This window comes from Pholcus phalangioides, unplaced genomic scaffold (genome assembly GCF_987345545.1).
Source record: "Pholcus phalangioides strain wild (caught in Gottingen) unplaced genomic scaffold, Ppha-v1.0 ptg000019l_1, whole genome shotgun sequence".
In the NCBI taxonomy this organism is placed as follows: domain Eukaryota; kingdom Metazoa; phylum Arthropoda; class Arachnida; order Araneae; family Pholcidae; genus Pholcus; species Pholcus phalangioides.
In genome coordinates this window covers 8,449,694-8,472,002 of record NW_028301612.1, presented here as the reverse complement: position 1 = coordinate 8,472,002, position 22,309 = coordinate 8,449,694, and the positions used below count along the sequence as shown (strand labels likewise).

The window sequence follows — 22,309 nt, the reverse complement described above, 5'->3', positions numbered from 1 at the left end:
TGAAGTGTATGCACGGTTAAGTAATAGTAGTAGTAGTATTGGTCAGTTGAAATTGGTTTTATTTCGTTTTCCAAACTTTCGAAGCACAAATGTGAGCCGATTTCATTACAGCCTTGCACTATTTGAATTAAACTCATAAGAATATTCATTTATTGCCAGCTCCAGTTCATTTCAAGGTGGCAGCATTTACATAATGCAATTTACATTATGAATTTACAGAATCCTAGGCTTCATCAGATGACCCCAAGGACTCATTTGGACGACATTTGGCCAGCGGCTCATTGGTTCCGTTAGTCGTAACAGGCATCCTCTCGGGCGGTCAGTTGCAAGTCATAAGATGATGTAGAGCTAGAAAGAAAGATAGCTCCAGTGACGCTAATAAAATTTAATACCATATTTTTTTTAAATTTTCTTTCAGAAATTTTAAATATTATGGTGAAGTTGCTTTATGAAAAATGAGGGAAAAAAGTAACCAGTCATAACTGGCGGTTTCCAAGTAATTTCAACATCACGTGTCATTTTTCCGTGAAAACAGGACATATCACCTGCCCCCGTTAAGTGAGTCAAGAACGTCACAATATATTCGTAAGCGTCGGAGGACGGAATGACCATATAAATATCAGGCGGTTTATGGTACGGCTCAAACATACGCTGAACCAACATACATCCTGGTTACGTAAAAACAAGCCATTTCTAATTGGATTAAGCGTGTTAAAATGAACAAAAGCGCCGTGTCAAATTAAAAGTAAACAAGGGGGAAACGAGTCTTATTACCGAAGCGCACTTTGCGTGCCAACTTCATCCGAAGCTATATGGAAACTCAAGAATTTTCGTCCACAACCTGCGCAAACATTAATTTAAATGATTTATTCAAGTAAAAACGAGTACGCATTATGTTTTTCTCAGGTCTGAAGTGAATTAATATGAAATTATTAACAGCGAAACCGAACAATTCAAAAGTCGATACATATATTGTTACCAAAACTAATCTATAAGTTAATTATTACTACTACCATTTTATACGTTTCTAAGCATGAATTAGGCTGGAACTTGGTTTATATAAAACAACAGCTCAGACATAAATAATATCGAAGTTTAGGACTACACGATTCATACTTAGGACCTGTTCTGATCGGTGTTTGGGTTCGACAAGTAAATAATTTTGAAATTTCTAATGAATTTGAACCAGATAGTGTTATTCATTTTGAGCGTTCTCTAATTTTGAATATACAGTCGACTCCCGTTATAACGAACTACAAGAGACTGGAGAAATCACTTTGTTACAACGAAATTTCGTTATAAAGGAATTCCAGGTTTTTTGCATTGTTCCTATGTAAACTTATCTTGTGGGGGGGGGGGGGGACAGAAAAGTGTTCGTTAAAACGAGATTTTCGCTATATCGGTATTCGTTAAAACGAGATTCGACTGTATTCATATTTTTAGTTGGATACGGACATACCGTAACGGCACATGCACTATAAGTAATACAGTCGAATCCAGTTTTAACGAATACCGATACAGCGAAAATCTCGTTCTAACGAGCACTTTCCGGATTATCCAGATAAGTTTACATAGGAACAATGCAAAATCCTAGAATTCCTTTATAACGAAATTTCGTTGTAACGAAGTGTCTCTTGAAGTTCGTCATAACGGGAGTCGTTTTGTATTCTGATCTCGTGACATTCCCGAGAAATTATATTTCTACGTAGTCATTGTTGCTGCTGTGGTGATCGAGTGGTCATAGTGACAGACTTGCTTCGTGAGGTCCCGTCTCCGAACAACACCGTCGCCACAGTGGTGGTCGGCTGAAGTTGGTTTCCTGTGGTTCCCAACTTCAAAGCGCCAATGTGAGCCGATCTCGCTCAGACTGCTAGGCACACACGCTGTAACACTTCCGGCACAACTCACTAGGTAGTAAATCGCCCATAGATGGTGATAGACCTGAGCTGTGCTCGGTTTGAAAGAAAAAAAGTAGTAATTGTTGCAGTGCCATACTCCCCCCCCCCCGCTTAATTACCCACGAATTTACAGAGCTCGCGTACACTGGAAAGTGAAAGGACGTGGGTTCGATTCCCCGCAGGGGCAGTTGAATTTTCTCTCTTTCCAAAATATATCTTCGCAACATCCAGTTGTTAAAACCATCGTATGATAGCGGAGAATGACGTCATCCTTGTGTAAGTCGCCATCTGGAGGCAGCGTCAGCAGTTGTGAGCTTGGCCTGAGTCTGGTCCGGCCGTCCATGTACGGTCCCTTTCAGTGTACACGAGCTCCAAGGAAAGATTGAGAGATTCGGTGCCTCTGTAGTCTAGTGGGTCTAGGGCGTTCACCCGGAAAGTGAAAGGACGTGGGTTCGATTCCCCGCAGGGGCAATTGAATTTTCTCTCTTTCCAAAATATATCTTCGCAACATCCAGTTGTTAAAACCTTCGTAGGTTCTACTATATACATGTGCAGAAGAGGGGAAAGAGAACAGGTAGGTGAGGGTGAAAAAAGAGAAATATATGCTTCATACCTGTATTAATATAGGTATATACTCTCATCTGTATTAATACAGATAAGAGAAAGATTATAGTATTATACTGTTTTTTTCTACCTACAATTTTTTTTTCACTCTTTCCTACTTTTTTCCTTCCTTTTTCTAACATGTCATTACGTTAGAAGAGGTTATCAAAACTTGTATCGTATTTATCGCCGATTCTCTTCAAACACGATCATCCGAATTTCTTACCGATCGCTTGTGAAAAATGCTCAGAAAAATGTCAATATCAAAGATGCTTTTCTGAAAGCAAGATCTTGGCGAGGGTGAAAAAACAACAACAAAAAAGACCACACGATGCTAGTTGCCTACTCTGAGCGAGTATAGAAAGTATCCTGAAAACGAAAACTAAGCACATACAGCCGCATTCACCGTTATTCACAAACAAAATTCATAGATGAGAATTTCATTATTCTGGAAAAAAAAAGGCATCCTATATAATCTGCATAACGAAATTTCATTCGCCGATAATGAAATCTTGAGTAGTGGAAAAAGGTTTTCTGTGAATTTTTTTAATTGACTAAGGCACCTAGGAAAGGAAACGGACTCATCGTCCTCCATCTTTGAAAGAAATTCTAGATTTATCCACTCCAAATGACGTCTAATCAATATGAAAAAACTGGATAGGGAACAGGGATCGGCTATAGTAATAATACAGAAGCCAAGCTTCCCTCAAAGGTGACGGATCAGTCGCCTTGGTATTTCAAGGAGATCGGACTAACATCTATGTGCCACATGAAGTCTTTAAAAAGTATTATTTTACATATTATTTTTGGAAAAATATTCATTTTCAACCTATCAGAAAAACTAAATCCCGATTATATGCAGGGATCTATAATCCTCGCTAAAATTTATACGTTTTGGATTACATATTGGATGATACGCAGAAAATTACAGCATTAGGAAAGCATCTGTGAGAGTTTATTAGTCTCACACACGATATAAATGGTTTCACTTAGGGCTCGTTGACACTCCAGCCCGACCAACACCATCTATAGCAGAAGGCCTCCGCGCGAAACTTATGACGTCACTGAAGTAGCCTATTTCCCTTCTGGCCATTGGATATAGCAGGCCGACGCATGCGATATCTTTACCCTTTTTTGCCGCACATCCAATGACTATAGGGGGATGGCCTACTTCATTGACGTCACGAGCCTAAGTGTATATGAGCCTATGGGTTGATATGATTGGGGGGAGCGATAACAAAAAAAATTCTGAAAAATTTAGGAATGGAACAAAAAAAAGTTCAGAATACTCTGCAATAGCCAATCACCCTGTTCCCTATCCCGCTATATTTTTTTAACGATTAGACGTCCCTAAAACTAGTTTATTGTTCAAAGGTGGGTAGACTATAAGGTCTGCCGTCTCTCAGGCACAGTAGCTTCACACTGGGAAACTTTCTTTAAATGACGTAACTCGTGATTCTCATCCTCTAATCGAAAAACACCAATTGCAAGAGCGATTGGAACAGCTATATAAGCATTATGTTTAAAGATATCAGCTATACTACACCTATGCATGTTTTACCCCGTGTAAAGTTACAAATAATTAAAGGAGTAAATATACTCTTGCATATCTTGTTCGAATTCAGTTTGATTATTTTCCGTAGCTGATATAAAATGCAGAGGATTATAATATCGGTTCGGGCTATTGATTCCCTTCCTCAAGTTTTCCGATATCTTTGAACGAATTGTGAACAGCTTTGACAGGATTAAGTGTACTTGAGTGCGTATTCATGTAAGCACTTGGAAATATTCCTGGTACTCTGGTGAGTCTGCTTTGACATTTATGTAGGTTTAAAAAATTTAATATTACATATAATTCTTATACAGGAGACTTGATAATCCGGCGTTTTTAGGCGGGGTTTCCATGCAATGTATTTAAAAAAAAGTAAATTTTGTAATTTTAATGATGATCTAAAGATATTAACGCCATAGTTCCAGATAACAGATCGTTTGATATTGCGCTAAATTTAAGTTAACGCTTCGATTTGACGAACTTCGTTAAATAACCCTGAAATATATACGAGATGTTCAAACACAAAACAGAATGAATTAAATACCCTTGATCATAATTACAAGGCGCTAAAATAATGATTTTCATAAGAGTTTATGGACTGGTGCAGCCTTTTCAACCTGCGGCCATATGCCCCCTCTGTGGTCCTAGGAAATTCTGAGGGGCCTACGTATTAAAAATCGGATTAAAGGGGAGGCACACGCAGAACTGTGAAGAAATAAAGCTTTCAAGTGATATATGAATTGAGATGTGATTATTTTCAGAATCCAGCCGAGCTGTCCATAAAACTAGGGCCATCATAACTCATGGGGCCCATGTGGGCATGACCCAGGACGTCATACCCGTAGGGGGAACCTGCACGATGAGATCTGATACTATGATTTTCATACGCAAATACAGCTATTGCTTCTAGTTGAGGATGGAGACCCAGAACATCACTTTGCCTTGCAAGAAGGAAGCTCATTGCAGAGGAGGGTCAATGTCGCGGACGTTCTCGTTCGATCCTGCCACATTTTGACTTATTTTTCCCATATAGTTTGGCTCTTGAAAGAGATGATCACCCATCTTCTGGACCTCCGTGTGCCTGGCTCAGGGTTCCAGTGATCCATCTTATTTATAAAATTTTGTTGATTCTAAATTTAGTTTTTAATCAATTCAATTTGATAAGTAGAAATGGCCTTGCCTTTTGGATGAGGGTAGGGGCAATGGATGGGGGCACAAGAAAATATGGTCCAATGAGAACCATGGGCTGTATAAGTTTCTCAAACTTTGGGGGCCTGTTACGCTGCCGGTATTATATCGATCGCATAGCACGAAATGCAGGGTATGAACCAATCAATTTGAAATTAATTTTAGTTCACTAGTCTACTCATAATTATGTATCTCGAATAATCTACTTTTCTGTCGTTATCATACCTCGAGTACTTAGCAATTCAAATATTCTTCGTCAGACGTATGTTTGTTGCAAAACAGCTGAAATCATGCCGTCTCTGTATCGTGAACAGGGGCGTATGCAGGATCGACCACAACAAGGAGGATCCACAAAATTCTTAGGAGGGGGCACAAAAGTTTTTTTCCCGTGAAATTTTGAGTTGCCATCCTTTAAAAAGCAAAAAACATTTAAATTGATAGAAATTGGTTAATATAGCATATAAAGGGTATATTTAAATTTTTATTTTCACACCAAAACATTACTTTTTCATAATTTTTGGTCGGCTTAAGTGTTATGCCCCCCCCCCCCCCCAGCTTACGACTCTGATCTAGAAATACATAAACTATTGCCGATGGGTAATGTAATTTAGTTAAAGCATTTCCACGTTAAGGGTTCACAGCTCATACATGCACACCTTCCAGCATGGCCTAGGTTTTCTTCAACGACTTGCTAAAATCTCTTCATTGCGACACAGCGTGGGGACCATGATCTGGTTAATGTTCATTTCATGAAGCTACATTTCTTCAATTTGTGACGTAATCCTCATGCGAAACCGCCATTCATCAGTAATAAAATCCTAACCCTTTCTACGGCATGGTGAAAATCACTAGACACCTTTTAAAATGTCATATATGTTCCTTTTGCAAGAAACATGAATGCCCAAATTCTTGGGGGACTTTGGGAAATGTCGTTTGAATGTTTATTCTACCCATGTCACTCTATGGAGGTTACTTTCTTAGTGCTTTGTAACGTGTTTCAATAGGGAGACTCATTCGAATTTCTGGCAAAATTTGGACATCAAAATAAAAGATCCAATCAGCTGATGAATGTGGAAAATTTCATGGCATGAGAAGGGGGGGGGGGGTATATATTTTTTAATGAAGTTGGACTTCCGATTTTCAGCAGATACCAACTAACGGGTAGAGCAGTGGTTCTCAAACTTTGTCACCCAGTGGCTCCCTTGTCCGATTCGTGGTTCACCTACGGCTCCACAGAATAGTTTGATATTTTTCCATACAGAGTAATCAATTCAAAGCATAAATCACCGGCACACAAATCGACTTCACCAGATAGCCGCGACGCACAATTTGAGAAACACTCGGTTACAGGGAAAAGTTTCATTTAAGAAACCAACTTTACAAAATATATGGACTTCTGATTATGAGAATTTTGAGGCGAGAGGCGAATTTGTTAGGGGCCGTTCAAGTATTACGTCAGGATATTTTTAACCCCCTTTCCCCCAGTCAGTAAAACTGAGCCCTCCCATCCGTCAGCAAAACTTCGTCGGCACTGCTCCCATACCTCCTAATGCATATTGGTGGGATCAGAAACGTACGCAGGAGGGCATAGGGGGCTCGTGTGCCTCCCCCAGACGAAAATACCTTTTTGTTATAATCGGTTTCTAGTAATTTCAATGCTATTTGAAAGGGAAGAACCCAAAATTTCCCTAAGAAATTCATTGCGACTCGCCCTTTAAGTTACGTATGGTAAACCCTTGATCCGCGGACCAAATGTGGCCCTGAAGGTTATCTGATGTGGCTTGTCCCCTCAAACCCAGTTTTGTAAAAATGAACTAAGCGGCACGTTTACAGATCGCTTAAATGACCCGTGGCACAATTCCAGAGCATATAAGTTACCCGCGACGCAGTCCCAGAACACTTAAACGATTCGTGGCACATTTAAAGACCCCTTGAGTACCGTGGCACAATTTTAGAGCACTTAAACGGCCCCTCAATGCTGTTCTACGTCACTCAAGTTACCCGCGGAATATTCCCAGATTACTTAAGTGATCCGTGGCATAATTACAGCTCACTTGAGTGATGCGTGGTGGAGTTCCAGAGCACTTAAGCGGCCCGGACGCATTTCCAGAGCACTTGAAGGATTCGTGAAACATTTAGAGATCTCTGAAGTGGGGGGGGGGTGCTCTGTAACGTTAGGGAGAATGTTAGTTCATGTACCCAAACTAGCGAAAGATTTTTCTCATTTTTGGCGCACCGAGTAAGATGCCATTAAAGAATATTTCATATTTTCATAAAGGGGATGGTTGATGACGTAAGCATCATCCAAACCCCCCCCCCCCTCGTCATCAAAATGTCAGCAAATCGGAAACCCCGTCTCCCCCATCAATGTTGACGTAATACTTGAATGGCCCCTTAATGTGCCCTCAAAGTTAAGGAATGGAAATGTGCTCACCCCTATAAACCGTCGATAAATATTAAATATAGATACATCTAGAATGGAAAAAATATATTAGAACTTCTCACAAAAAAGCAAAGTATGAGATGAGACTCATCCGTGTATGATCTTAACTAAGAAATTCCATTTTTTAACTATTTTTTTAAACGTATTGTCCTGCGTATAATTCAGAGATTAGGATATAAATTTTCGACTTTGTGGCTAATCCAAAGCTGTGGCGCCTACTAAATAGCTTGTTTCTTTCTAACAAGTTGATCGTAATGAAATTTTTAAGACATTTTTACTGTAAGGTAATAACCAATATTTAATCAGTTATGTTAAATTCTCTCAGAAAACCAAAATTGAGGTAATGCACTTGATTTTATTCACATTTTTAATTTTAGTTTTTAATGAAAATTACACGTATGCACACGAACCTGCAGCGTATAAAAAGCTGTGGTGTTTATAAAATTCTTTTCCCAATACTTTTTCTCCTGGACGCGGTTTGCACCAGTGACTGTTTGCACCGGAAATTATCTCATCACTATAAAATGATATTGATTTATGCTCCCAACTGAATGGTTATGAACGTATCTAATGTGTATGGTTCTAAGTAGAGCTCCTTGAAATGTCACGCTGACCCATCCGCAATCTCAAGATCATTACGTCTATATTATCACTATAGCCCCTTACTGTTTCCTATCCTGCTTTTTTAGCAATGACTTTCGAGAAATATTTTTAGTTGCAAACCTGTTCTTCGCTCAAAGATGGACGAGTTCGCCCCTCCTATATATGCCTTATTTATTTTCCCAACTGAATGACTAAGAACTGAGTATCCAAACCTATAATGGTCAAATACTCATACTCAGTGCTTTGAAATAAATCGATATCTAAACTTTTAGTGAATTGTATAAGGTTATATATTTTCACATCTTTTTGTTGCAGATCATATCGTTTCCTCACAAGATAAAATAATGCCAGCATCAGTGACCGAAGACCTGATCAATTTCGATTGCTCCCCGGATTCTAAAGATGCGGGTGCAGCTCTCGATATGATATACCTGATCAAAAATATCAGTTTTACGAACAGTCCGATACCCAGTCAGTTCAATGCCCAGACCTGGTACTCCGAAACGGATCCGAATCTGGAAGCCTCGACTCCTCGCTCGAAATTATCTTACGATGGGGACAATTCACCGTTTCAAAACCGACTGAACGGTTCCAGCCTCGAATACAAAGACATCGATGAGTTATTCGATTTTCACGGCGACGTCACCAAGAAAATCCTGTCAACGCCGGATCCAGTGGCGTTCCGAGCTGCGTTGAGGAGCCGTGGGATCAAGAACTTCGATCGAGATCGTCAATGCAAATCGACGTCGTTCCTAGAGAACAGCAATGGGGACGTCCAGTTCGATCTCGATGCTTCCAGTCTGTCCGACGTCCTCCAAGATAAATCTAGCGATAACAAAGCGCAGCACACCAGGTCTGTACACAGCTCTAAATTCGACCAGACTGACTTACTTGGTGAGATAACTCCGAAAATGACTTCTAGTTACAAAAGTCACCAATTCGGTAGCATCGTGAATGCCCGGACTCCACAAGCGAGGCGTACGTTGAAGCGTAAGATGACTAGTAAGTCCATACCATGTTACAGGATGTTGGACCTCACAAATTCACCCGCCAGGACTACTAGAATGTCCACTGAAGAATTCAATAGAGTCGTTTCTCGTGAAAGTATTCAGACTGAAAATCCGCAGAACCATACGCTGTCGGAAAAAGACACGTCCCGCAGACGTACCGAGGTGATTTCGGACGGTTATTACGCTTCTTATCTTGATTACGTGGATGTTTTCAGAGCAGGTAACGCATCTCCAGTAAATGATTGTCCATTCGAGACATCGGGGAGCCTCAATAACGTGAACGAAAGTTGTTGCAAGATCCTGGATACCATTCCAGAAATCGAACTCGAGGGTCGATTTGGCTGTTCATCCAAGATTAGAGTGGCGCAAAACCGAAAAAAGGGGATGAAAATTTTGTGGAATGATTATGAAGAAATGGGTTCATCGAAGGCCTTGAAATCATTTGGCGACTTCTCCATTGCTGATCTTGATATTAAAAAGATATCTATAAGTGCTGGTAAGCTTATTCTAATTTTCTTTGCTGCAGAGTTTTATAAGATAACATTGTAATATTATTGTAGTAATATTGTTGAGAAGAACAAGAATTGGGGAAAGGAACTTTTTCTTGTTAAAGTGAACAAATTTCAATGAGAGAGCACCGGGATAAACTAGCCAATTTTCACCAAAAAATTTGCCAAGTTTCTACTAAACCGTGTAATTTTTTATTCCGAGATTACCCGAGCAGTTCAAGACGACTGGGGCAGGCCTTTCGAATCGTTTGGATACCCATTATGTCTGGTTTTCCTTACAAGGGGGATTTTTGCTGTGCATACCCTTCGCCTCATAATCGTTTGCGTTTTTTCCCTATTTTTTCCCTAAAAGAAACACTATTTTTCATTTCCCATTATAAAGTGGGGCTATAGGGTAATTATAGATGGAATGTATATAAATCGTTCTCCGATAATTTTCTGTAGTCTTTCCTGATCCGACCTGATAGTCTCGCCGTAGAGCAACAAGCCTACAACGGTACAGATATTCAATCATTACACTTTACTCATATTTCGAAAAATAGATGGCAGCACTATGAAGTTTGTTTCTGTGTAACAAATTTTTATAGTAGGTTCACAACAAGTACACATAATGCATTCCAACCTGTACTCATTCCTCAAATACCATAGCATGCACGAGATTCACGAGTGGTGTAGTAGCCTTTCCTGATGGGTGCGAGTTGGAAATTGTGTCAGAGGAATGTTTTACACACACATTTAAATCCACTGCTCTATATAAATGAGCTTATTTTCAAAAGAAAATATTTCCTCGATTATTAAATTTAAAGAAAATTAAAAAAAAAATTATTTCGGAATGGACAAAAATGTAACAGAGTATCGAAGTAGTAGAAGAATATTTAAATACTATGTTTCTTTTTATAAAAATTCAAGGGATTATGTACATTTTTAATTTTGGAAATGTCCCGTTTTAGGGGAAAAAATTGTAGAAATGTTACCTTCTCATTATAATATTGGAGCTGGTCCAATTTGAAGAGTTGAAAATTTTTACGTCACCTGTTGATTCTAGAATATTTCACCTAGCCAAGATAGGTATCCTTTCTGCAATGAACAAGGTGAATATAACTTTTTGGTAGAAAGGACTATATGAATGTTTCAACAGCTGGGCTGATGGGAAGATATATTTGGGGGGGGGAGAGGAAATTCAACTGTCTTTGCGGAGATCGAACGCACGTCTTCTCACTTGCCGGGCTAGGTTGCTCACCCGGTAAGTGAGAACGTGGGTTCGATTCTTCGCAGAGGAAGTTGAATTTTTTCTTTCCTAAATGTATCTTCGCATCAGATAGCTGTTGAACAAAACCTTCGTATATATAGTGGAGAGTGATATCACACTAATGGAAACGACTATATACAACTATTTTTATCTACATCTAGACGCTCTCAAATTGTACATTTTCAGCGCAAAGCAACCATTGGTGGAAGCGGAACATTAGATTTCCTTGTGGGAAAAGGAAAATTTTTCTGATTATTCCTGTTTGGTAGGGGACGGTTGCTGCTCTATGGATTACTGCGATGATGAGCGACCATAAAATCCGTGACATATTTCACCTGGTGATGTGAATGAATTCTCTGCCAGAGCAGTGTTACAATCATTACTTAGCGCGGACCAGGGCTGCATCTAGATGCTTGGAAGCCGGGCCAAGCACGCATTTGCGCACCTCCTTGTAATGTTGAAGGTGAGGTTAAAGAAATAAATTTACGCCCCTGTGTTCTGGTGGCCATGGTATCAGATCCTGCTAGCTTCAACTCCTTAATAGCAGCCCTAGTGAGGAACCTTGGCTGAAACACCGATGGAGCGAGGGGAACCACTCCCCATACGCTATACTATAGCTCTAGAGCATGGTTTCCCACCCTCTTTGTCCCCTCGCCCCCAACGCAATCTAACCCATAGGATCCTATGTTATATCCGTAGCTTCAACCTCCCCCCTGGAAAATTTCATCGCCCCAGGGAGCGTTAACGCCCACGTTGGGAATCGCTGCTCTAGAGGGTTTTTGTCGAGGGCGGAGCAAATATGATTTTCTTGCCCCATTCACTTTGTAAGTCGACAAATTCGTGTTTTGTTCCTTCTCGCAATGGATGCCTCCGGCTTGTTATATTGAAACATCCCTTGGGCCCCTGGTCATCACCTGTGATAGGACTATCTGGGAGGGGGGGGGGTTTGGTTTAGGCACGGATCCAAGCGATGTGTACAATATTTTACGAGACAAATTGTTCCCCCATGTTATCCGGCTCGTGGGAGGGAACTCCCCCAACACCTGATATGTGCCCGACAGTTTCTTCGGCAACCTATTGCAGACTACTGCTTTGTACGAAGGTTTCTAACAGCAGGCTGATGCGAAGTTATATTTAGGAAAAAAATTCAACTGCTTTTTTATGCGGGGAATCGAACCCACATCCTCTCATTTGCCGGTTGAGCGCTCTAAACCATTAGCCCATAAAGGCAACGAATATCTCAATCTTTCCTTACAGCTCGTGTGCACTGAACGGGACCGTACGTGGACGGTCGGACCTAATTCAGTCGAAAGCTCACAATTACTAATATTGCTACCAGATGGCGACTTATCAGAGGATGTCACTCTCCGCTATCCCTACTAAGGTTGGGTCTAACGGTCGTATTCACGGTCGGAGTTTAACTACGAACGTGTAGGTTAAAAATGTTCGAGATCGAAACGGGTTGGTTAAATTCGGGATTTTAACCAATCCGTGTCGATCTCTAATCCCTTAACCTGCGATTAAAGTTAAACTCTGTCGGTGAATACGGCCGTATATAAGGAAAGATTGAGACATTCGTTGTCTTCGTAGTCCAGGGCGCTCACCCGTCAAGTGAGAGGACGCGAGTTCGATTCCCCGCAAAGCCAGTTGAATTTTCTCTTTCCTAAGGGCCGTATTCACCGACATGGTTTAAACTGTAGTCTCAATCCTTGGATAAGAGATCAGCATAGATCACTTAAAAACATGAATTCAACCAATCCGTGTCGATCTCTCATCAAAAAATTGTGACTATAGTTTAAACCATGCCGGTGAATACCGCCCTTAATGTATCGTCGCATCAGCCAGCTGTTAAAAACCTTCGTACAGAGAGTGACATCACCATTGGACACTGCTTTGTAGTAATTGAAATGAATAAATTCACAAAAAGTTCTGAAAATTTCATAATTGCTTATTTTTAAATTGAGAACACATTTGGATTTGTGAACACATTCATCATTCTTAATTCTCAACATAATTGAATTAATATACCTACCAAAAACCTTGTATTTCATCTGAACTAATCCATCCTGGGATAATTTTCCTCTGCGTAGACATTAAAACGTATCTGGGACGTCTGCCAATTAGGCCCCAAGCTTCATAAAAGAAGAAAAAAAAATCGAAATTAGCATAAAGTTATTTGTCAAACTACTCATCTTCCGAAATCATACAAATACGAGTGATAAAAGAGAATATTTTGCATATTCATGGAATCTCGTCCTTATCAGACCGTAACAGTGAATAATCACCAGTCGAATTCTTCAAGTTTTTCCCAGACTTAAATTTGAATAAGATTTCTTCGGAGATTAATTTCTCCATTAAATTGTATATTTCAATTCCCTAGCATCCCACCACAGTAAAACCCACATTAAAATGTCGTGGCGATCTTCCCTACCTTTTCGAACTAATCTCGTACCCAGAACCCCGAAACCAAGATCTTGCAACATTATCATTGCTGCTGCTCCTCCTACGATTTATCCTCTGAAGGAATGCGCGAGGAAATATTTTCCCCGCAGGTTATACACATTATGCGCATATAATGGCCCCAGGTGTGCTCGTAAGTACGCTCCAGTGCGTACAGACGTATGCTATTTTTATAGAGAGAGAAAGAAATGAGTGAGTGAAAATTTGAAGTTTGTTTACCTCAGGGACCGAGTTCGTTCAGTGTGTGACCAGAATGTTCGAATCCTTCCCTGTTATCTGGTGTCTAATTTTTCTTGGGTGCCATTTGAATGTCTTCTGGAATAACTGTCACGTTGAAATGTGTCACGTTATGTCTGGAAATACGCTCGTCTCTCCCCCTGTGAACCTACTTCGATGTCTCTCTCGTACGATGCATGTCCCAAATTTTTCAGCTCGTGGGGGCCCCCCTTTGACCAATTTTTTTTTCTCTTGGGGGGGGAGGGAGGGGGAGGCTGTCTTATCCAACCTCTCCGTATCTTCACCTAAGAGTGAGACCCTTTCTACTTTATTGAATTGTAGTTAATCAAAATAAAATTTATAACGACCAAGAATTTTATTAATAAAACAGATTTCTGGAATTCTGGACCAAAAGCAATGGTCCAGAAGGTGGGTGATCATCCCTCCCGAACTATATGGGAGCAAAATAGGTCTTTGTACGGGACGATCCAATAAACCTACACAATAAACTTACTCTCCCGACATGTCACCCCTGGGTAAAAAGTTCAGAGCTCCCTTGTGGGGGGTCGGGGTTTTATGCATGGTCGTCTGAACATCATGCCTCCCGGAGAAAATTACTTTCTGGGCCCCAATAATCAGCTGAAAAAGTAACAGCTCATATATTTACATAATTGTATTTGAAAACCATATCACCAGATCTCATCGTATAGGCTTCCTATGAATACAAGGCCATGGGCCGTATGGGTTTGAAATTTCCTTGGTTCTATGGAAAGCTCTGCTGGATTCTGAAAGTATGCAGGTAAATTTTTTTCTTACCATATTCCGCTGAAAGCTTTTATTTCTTCATAGCACTCTGTGTGCCCCCATCTCCTACAATACTTGCCGTGGCTCCCCTTTATCAGATTTTTTACCTGTGGCCCCTTTAGAATATCCCAGGACTGCAAGGGGGATGCAATACGGCCCTAGGTTGAGAACCACTGGTATGGAATAAACCAGATATCTGGGCTCATCGCAAATAGAGGAAATTCATCCCAGCTCTCCGTCTGGTTTTCTTTTACCCCCATTTCTCATCGCGAAACTTCATTGTAGACATATGAATGGAAGTTGATATGATGTATCCAATATAATAAGAGAAAGAACTTAGAGATGGGTGAGGAATGTGATTTAAAAACGAAAATCTTCTCTGCACTGATCTTTCTCCCTCTTCTATTTCTATCATGCGAATAAAGAAACCAGTTTGAGATTTATCACCGATAATTCAAATATCGCAGTCATCAAATTCATACAGATTGCTCAATTTTGTTACCGAAAACGTGTATGAAGAAGTTTTGGGAGGAACACTGCCAAGAAAATGATTTGTCACGGTAATGTATGCATGGTTTGAAATAAAACGTGAAGATGCTAGAGGGCTATAGCAACATTGAAATTTATGTTAGTAAAAAAAAAAGGGGGGGGGTTGCACCCTCTTGAGATTTTTTTTTTCTGGTTTTTTGTTTAATTTCCAGCCATACTTACCGTGAGAAAAAATATATAAAAAATGTGGTGGAACCACGTTATGGTAGAACCAGGGTTGGCTGGTTGAATATGCTATCTCAAAGATGGTGGATGAGTCAGCCTAGTATTTAAGGAGTTCTGTTCTAAGATAAGGTGCCGATAAAGGAGAGTGGACTCATCGTCGTCCATATAAAAAAAGACTAGTTGGTCGCTCCTAAGTGACGTCTTACTGTTGGAAACGAGCAGGGGGTACAGTGATTGGCCATACAAATGATACTGGTGTCATACTTTACTTAAGGATAGCGGATTAGTCTGCCCAGTCTAACCCCAAAGTGTACTATTCTGAATATTGTAGAAGGCAAATGCCTCAAACCCGAAGTTATTGCCTCGATAGTTCGATGGCGGCAGAGATTGTGAAGATCCAGCACAGGTCAATGTTCTCTCACATTTGTTTGGGGGGGAGGGGCACTCAATCGTCCCAAGCATTTCTTTGGGGGTAGGAATTCCTCCCACGCATTTCTTGGGGGGGAGGAAGGCAATGCTGGCACGCATTTTCAGGGTGGGATCCTCCCATGCATTTCTTGATTTGGGGGAGGAGCGCATTCCTCCTGTTTAATTCTTTAAATAGCAAAATTGTCGATTCCAATGAAATTTTCAGTACAAATAAAAAATATCCTGTACATTATATTTACGCATGCGTGTTTAGAGTACTAGAATATCACGAGAAAGACTAGCATCGGAACGTGACAAGACTCTGGGATGAGGGGCTGAAATTATAACTTCCATCGCTTGAAACACCTTCCATGATATGCGTACGTCAATGCGTCGTGAAATTTATTGAGGACCGAGACACCTCTCCCCACGAAGAGTCAAAAATGTTCAGAACTCGATGGTCATTAGTCGGAATGATGTCCACGAACGCATCAAATTGACCAATAAATTCATTCTGTGAATGGCCAGGGACAAATTACACGTGTTTCGAACGAAGAGTTGTGAAGAAATATAATATAAAACAACCACTTAACATGCTTTTTTTTTCTTTACATTACTAATATTATTTTCTTTTTCTTATGAAAGGCACGCTATACATAGAAGTTGTCGGCGCGTAGCGGAGCGTAAAAGGTTTACGCTCTGAGAAACGCGTGACAGGGGTCCTTAAGTGAGGAAGAGAAACAACATTTTCTCGTATTTGTGAGTGTGTATCAATCATTTTCGTGAAATAGTTTTGGGCTATCGGTCGGAGGAGGATTTCTTGTATTTGATCCTGTTCTCTCCATTCATGATCGTGTAATGGGCAATGTACGCGAGCATCAGGGATCATCATTCGGCTAATAATCATTTAACAGTCATCGTGTTTTTTTTTTTTTAGTGTTTTTTATTCATGTAGTGTGTGTGGAAATAATACCGTTATAGGAAACGTAAATCTCGTGCACTTTTCATGTGTCTAGATATGGGAAGATGGATTATCAAAAGGTCAGTCGGAACTTTTTTATTGATATTGATGTTCGATTGTCTGGTTTAAATTGACTCGTATCGAGGTTATTTGATAAGATTTGGTTTCCTTGTGTTATTGGAAATCACAAATGCGGCCCAAGATTTTATACATTTACTGATGCTGCCAACTTTTGTTGGCATAGGATAGAATATTTACCGGTGCTGAAGCTTGTATTGATAGTTTGGTCCGAAGATTTTATCTACCAGGCTATATTTTGCAGGTGTATGGCTATACATCAGGCTATAGGGGTGGGTGGAATGCTTGCGTTCACCACCCACCTTAAAAAATTAGACGCATTTTTTCTGAAAAGCGAATTTTCGATTTTTTTTAAATACTATAATTTATTTTGCGTCTGTGTTCGAGTTGGTTTTACCTGCACTATTTTTGATATAAACTGCTGGCAGTCATTACCGAAGTGCCAAAAGTCATGGGATACCTTTTGATATTGCTGCACTTCGCCGGGTAAAATGTCATCCCGCACAATATTAAGAGGTATCCCATGACTTTCGGCACTTCAGTGTATATATTAGCTGTGCAGGAAGAGATCTCTCGGCAACGGGATGAGTCCAGTGGCAAATTTCTGGCGTTCATTCATTGGTAAGCATTATATATGCTAATGTTCTCCATTAAAATGCTCTTTCCTTAAAACTGAGTTTTATTTTGTTGCACAAGAAACGTTTTTTTTTTAAACGGCACTTCAAATAATTTCAAATTTTGCGTCTCTTAATACTCAAGTGTTAAATACTTTTAACGAGAGTATTTCTTATTAAAATGATTTCAAGAAGTTTCGTGGCAGAAGAAGCTGCATGTTGAAGTTCGAGGAAAACTTAACCAATCAAAATCCTAAATTTTCTCGTTAAATTGTATAAAAAATATTCATAGTATTTAAGAGAGGAAATAATTGAGTGCCTGTAGTGTATAGAAAATTTTTAAATCGTCTTCAGAAGAATATCTTTCCGCACGTGGGAACCAAGATCGTGCACCAACCTCCTTAAATGACTTACGACACTCGTATAAAAAATATTTTTAAACATATTACGTACTTTGACATAAATGCAACATACACGGTCCTGTCGGGCAGTATGATTCATGCAGTTTGAGTTGCATATCACCGACTAATCAGGTTTAAACACTCGGACATTCTATTAAAGGAGCGACGTAATATGGGGCGTCCGTCCTGGTCGCTAAGTAGCCAAATGCGGGGCTGCGTTCGTCGTGGGAGTCGAGGGAATAAATTGTTACATCAGTGAGCCAGGTTATGGTTGATTTGCTCATGTACTCTGAAAATTCTTCAAGGGGGTTCGGTAACCATCTTTTAGGCAAAACGGGTCGGTTGCGCTTAAAAAGTTATAATCCCCCTGTATTTTTTTTTTTTTTTTTTTTATTTGGGTCCTTCAGAAACAACTCCCCGTGTTCCACAGAGTATACCACGAGGCTTACAAACGTAAGTAACAACAACAAACATATACGGTTCAAGAAACTCAAAATTTGCAATACAGCGTAATACAAAAGAAAGGAAAAATCAGATCAGTATGTACAATAACAATATACGAATGCACTTCAAAGCGCAATATTGCACCAGTGAATGCCATATGGTATCAATGAAAAAAAAAAAAAAAAAAAAAAAATTCAATACACACACATGAATAGAAAAATATACGACCACACATAAGTATATATATATATCCACACATACACATATATATACACACACCAATACATACATACAAAGATAGTGAGAAAAAAAAAAATAAATAATAATAATAATAACAATAATAATAATAATAATTAGTACTTAAATGGAAATTTTGATTAATTATTCAAGAATCGAAAACAGCACTTGCAAGGAAAATGAGAATGTACACATTGTATATACAAAAAATAAAATAGAAACCAATTATTTTTTCGCAAAGATATTTTGTACATATATTTTTAGAATGCGAAGGACTTCCTTTGATTTGACCAAATCGGACAATGCAGGCGGCCAAGAAATAGACAGTTTCTTAAGTTCTTTTCTGAAATGAACCCTCTCCTTCGTTAGATTTTTGCACGACAGAAGAAGATGCATAGGATCTTCTTCATTGGTTCCACATATACACAGCGAACTACTGGCAAGTTTCATTCTCGCGAGATAACTTTGAAAATTCCCATGCCCAGTAATAAATTGGGTCAGATGGAAATTTGTGGAGAAATGGTAACACTTCCTTCTCGCCGGAATCGAAGGGAAGAATTTCTTTACCGGCCTGGCATTTTTGGAACTGACATACTCTGTGTTCCACTGATGGATTGATTTGTGTCGATACACATATTTATAGTGAGATTTTGGGACTTTCACATTTTCTATGACATTAAGAAGTGTAGCAGACCGTGCGAGATCATCTGCCCTCTCATTCCCAGTGATGCCACAGTGACTTCGAACATGTGTGAAATCGATTATATATTTTTTCTTTTTAAGATCATTTATAAGACATTGTGTCTCCACCACAAGTTTTTCTGTAGAATTTATATCTTGTAGACTTTGCAAAGAAGAGAGAGAATCTGAACATATCAGCGCGCTATTATTATCGTTTCCAACACAAAATGAAATCCACTTGGTGGCAAGATTCAAGCAGAGGAGCTCGGCTTGAAAAACAGAACAGTTATTTTCTAATCTGAATTGGCGAAACAGGAGCTCATTCTCTTGCTTATAAGCAACGTAAGCGAGACCCACTTTGCCATCAATTTTACTGCCATCAGTGTAACAGATGAGATCGTACTTAGGAAAAGACTCTTCATTGTAATTTACAAGTGCGATAGCAGCTCGTGTCGCTGGGTGCGGAAGAGATGAAAAAGGTACTATACCCGAAAGGGAATTGTCATCACAATTTCTTGAAAATATGTTCTTGGCCTCGTTATTGTAGAGGATAAGGATGTCAATAGGTGTTTGCCCAGAAATAGCAAATAGTGCCTCGTAGCTAACTGAACGATATCCTCTAACAATTCTCAAAAGAAATCTCCGCTGAACTTTCAGAATATTCTTACGATTTATTTTCTTTTTCAGGGAATCACCCCAAACTCTGGAAGCATATGTAAAAATAGGAACGATGGCCTGATTGTATATTAAACACAAGACATCAGATTTCAATCCAAATGTATTCTGAGATACTCTCAAAAGGCCATTCAAAACACTTTCACATTTCCTAGAGAGGTATGTGATGTGTTTTTTCCACTGGAATTTTTTGTATTACATGACCCCCTGTATTACATGACAAATTTGTTGCTCTTTTCTTCAAAACTAGACATTTTTAACCCTTTAAGCGAAGCAGCAGAAATTACTAAATACCCTTTCCCCCCCCCCCCAAATTTTTTTTTTAATGAAGTAGGCTTCCAAATTTCATCAAATAATAACTGATACGTATAATGAAAATTCTTCCATTCATGAATGAACTTTACAAAATGTCTTGTCTTACAATGCTAATATAAGAGGCTTCATAGGAGGCGAGATATCTCGTCAATGCCACATAAAGGGTTGAATTACAGTTCACCCCTTTAGCTCAAATAACATTATACCCCCCCCCCCCTTTAGCTCTAATAACTTTATCCCCCCTTTGATCTACAGTTTTTGACTTAAGGCACATTGATGAACCTTTTATCGATGATTTACAATTTATTGTTACCAAAGTTGTCAATAATAAATGGTCCAGGGGGCCAGTAGAAGCGATAGGGGCTTGTAGCGTAGGACCCTAAGGGTTAACTTAAGTAGAGGCAATGAGAACACACATATTTCTTAAGGAGCCAGTGGAGCGAAAAGCTTGGAAAACTGCTTAATGCAAAATCTGAAGCCACAACAGGCAAATTGTCCAATTATGGGATCAACCAACGGTTTTTCAAAGTGGACGATATTGCCCCTAACTGAGGGATGGGGGGGGGGCAGTGAAAGCATTAGATACACCATAGGATTTTATAATGTTGCTTAGTAGAAACGATGGTGACATTTTTAAGGGGGTGGGGGGAGATTAGTTTGGACGATAGACTGAGAACGGATTCAGAATAAAGGCCAATGGCCAATGCTCCAAAAAATTATCAAATGACCATTTTTTATTTTTGACTTGTATACCAATATTACGGTAGTTTATTTAAAAAAATTTTCCTCGAGCTCTTGCTCACCAGACTCCTTCAAATACCCAATATAAGATTGAAGTTATCGACATTCCTTTGAATATTGGATACAAAACCTTCATGGACTCGAGGGTTCTCAACATTTTGGCCTTTAGGGGCCATTCAAGTATTACGTAAGCAGATTTTCAGCCATTTTTGACCCCCCCCCCCATTCCCCCGTCAGCAAAATTTCGTCAGCAGCTTAGAATTTTTCATATCTTCAAAAAGGGTGGTTGATGACGAAAGAAACCTTCAAACCCCTTCCCCCCCCCTTGTCATCAAAAGTCAGCAAATCTGAAACCCCCCTCGATGCTGACGTAAAACTTGAATGGCCCCTTAACCTTCAGGAGGGTCCCTGAGTTTGGATGAAAAACAATTCATTTTTCCAAGTTAGCCTGTATTGAATGTTATTCTGAAAAAAATTGTATGACATTTTTCATTTTATTGGTACAAGAAGTCTGTCGCCTTGATTTCATTCGATTAAGGAGTATTTTCCAAAGGCAACGGATTGGATTAGGTGGGCGGTGGAAGCCACAGATATAACATTCGATCTTAGGGCATGGTTCAATGGGGGGGGGGGATGATAGGAAAATAATTCTGAGAAGGGGGGTAAGAGAAAATATTCTGTAAAAGAAAAAAAAACTTTCCGTGAAACAATTTTTTTTATAGGCGAATTTGTTTTGAGAAGCAAAATTTTGTTTTGAAGCAGTGGCTCTCGTACTTTTGTCAGCCGTGGCCTCCTTTGGCCTATTCAATTTCTGTCTGTGGTTCCCCAGAATAGTCTAATGAAAAGAGCCTCTTTAAAGCCCGAACAAGCACGCATGAATATCGGCAGCTCACTGCGGCACGCCTGACAGAAGTTGGCGACGCACCTAGGAGCTGCGACACCTCTTTGAGAAGCATTGGTTCAAGGTATTCGCGGCCTGTGCATGTCAGTGGCACAAGGGGTCTGTAGAACACAAAATGTTGAGAACCCCTGATTTAGAGAACCCTTGAATCCATGAAGGTTTTGTATCAAATATTCAGAGGAATGTCGATAACTTCAATCCTATATTGTGTATTTGAAGGAGTCTGGTGAGCAAGAGCTTGAGGAAAATTTTTTGAAATAAACTATCGTAATATTGGTATGCAAGTCGAAAATAAAAAATTATATTTTGATAATTTTTTGGAGCATTAACAAAATGGAATAGAAATTTGTCGAATTGAATTTGAGAATTTAACAAATTTCTCAAATAATACTAATTTTAACATGTATAAAATTGTTATTTTTAGACCCTAAATAGAAGCACATACTTTTTATATCGATGAATAGCTTATCGTTTTGTGAGATTCCCATGTATTCTGGGCTGCTCTACGAATGGCACCAAATCAGATGAAAAGGCAAAAAAAAGCTTTGCCGACCAAATAAACGTAGTCATTATTGCCAAAAATAAGTCCCGCACGGGTGAATAT

The 22,309-nt window shown here is 39.5% G+C and overlaps 1 protein-coding gene across 5 annotated transcripts in view; it reads left to right on the top strand.

The window, feature by feature from the left end:
• The first annotated feature begins 3,914 nt into the window (after positions 1-3,914).
• LOC149071188 (uncharacterized) overlaps positions 3,915-22,309 on the top strand; it is an 83,095-nt gene continuing 64,700 nt past the window's right edge. For 3 of the 5 annotated variants that reach the window (XM_089248146.1, XM_089248144.1, XM_089248147.1), the window contains exons 1-2: positions 4,162-4,303; positions 8,603-9,793. In XM_089248146.1, coding sequence (XP_089104272.1) covers positions 8,632-9,793 — 1,162 coding nt within the window. In that variant the 5' untranslated portion in view covers positions 4,162-4,303; positions 8,603-8,631. Of the gene's footprint in view, positions 4,304-8,602; positions 9,794-16,608; positions 16,699-22,309 lie in introns of those variants that run through there. The other 2 variants (XM_089248145.1, XM_089248148.1) reach the window with 2 other exon arrangements.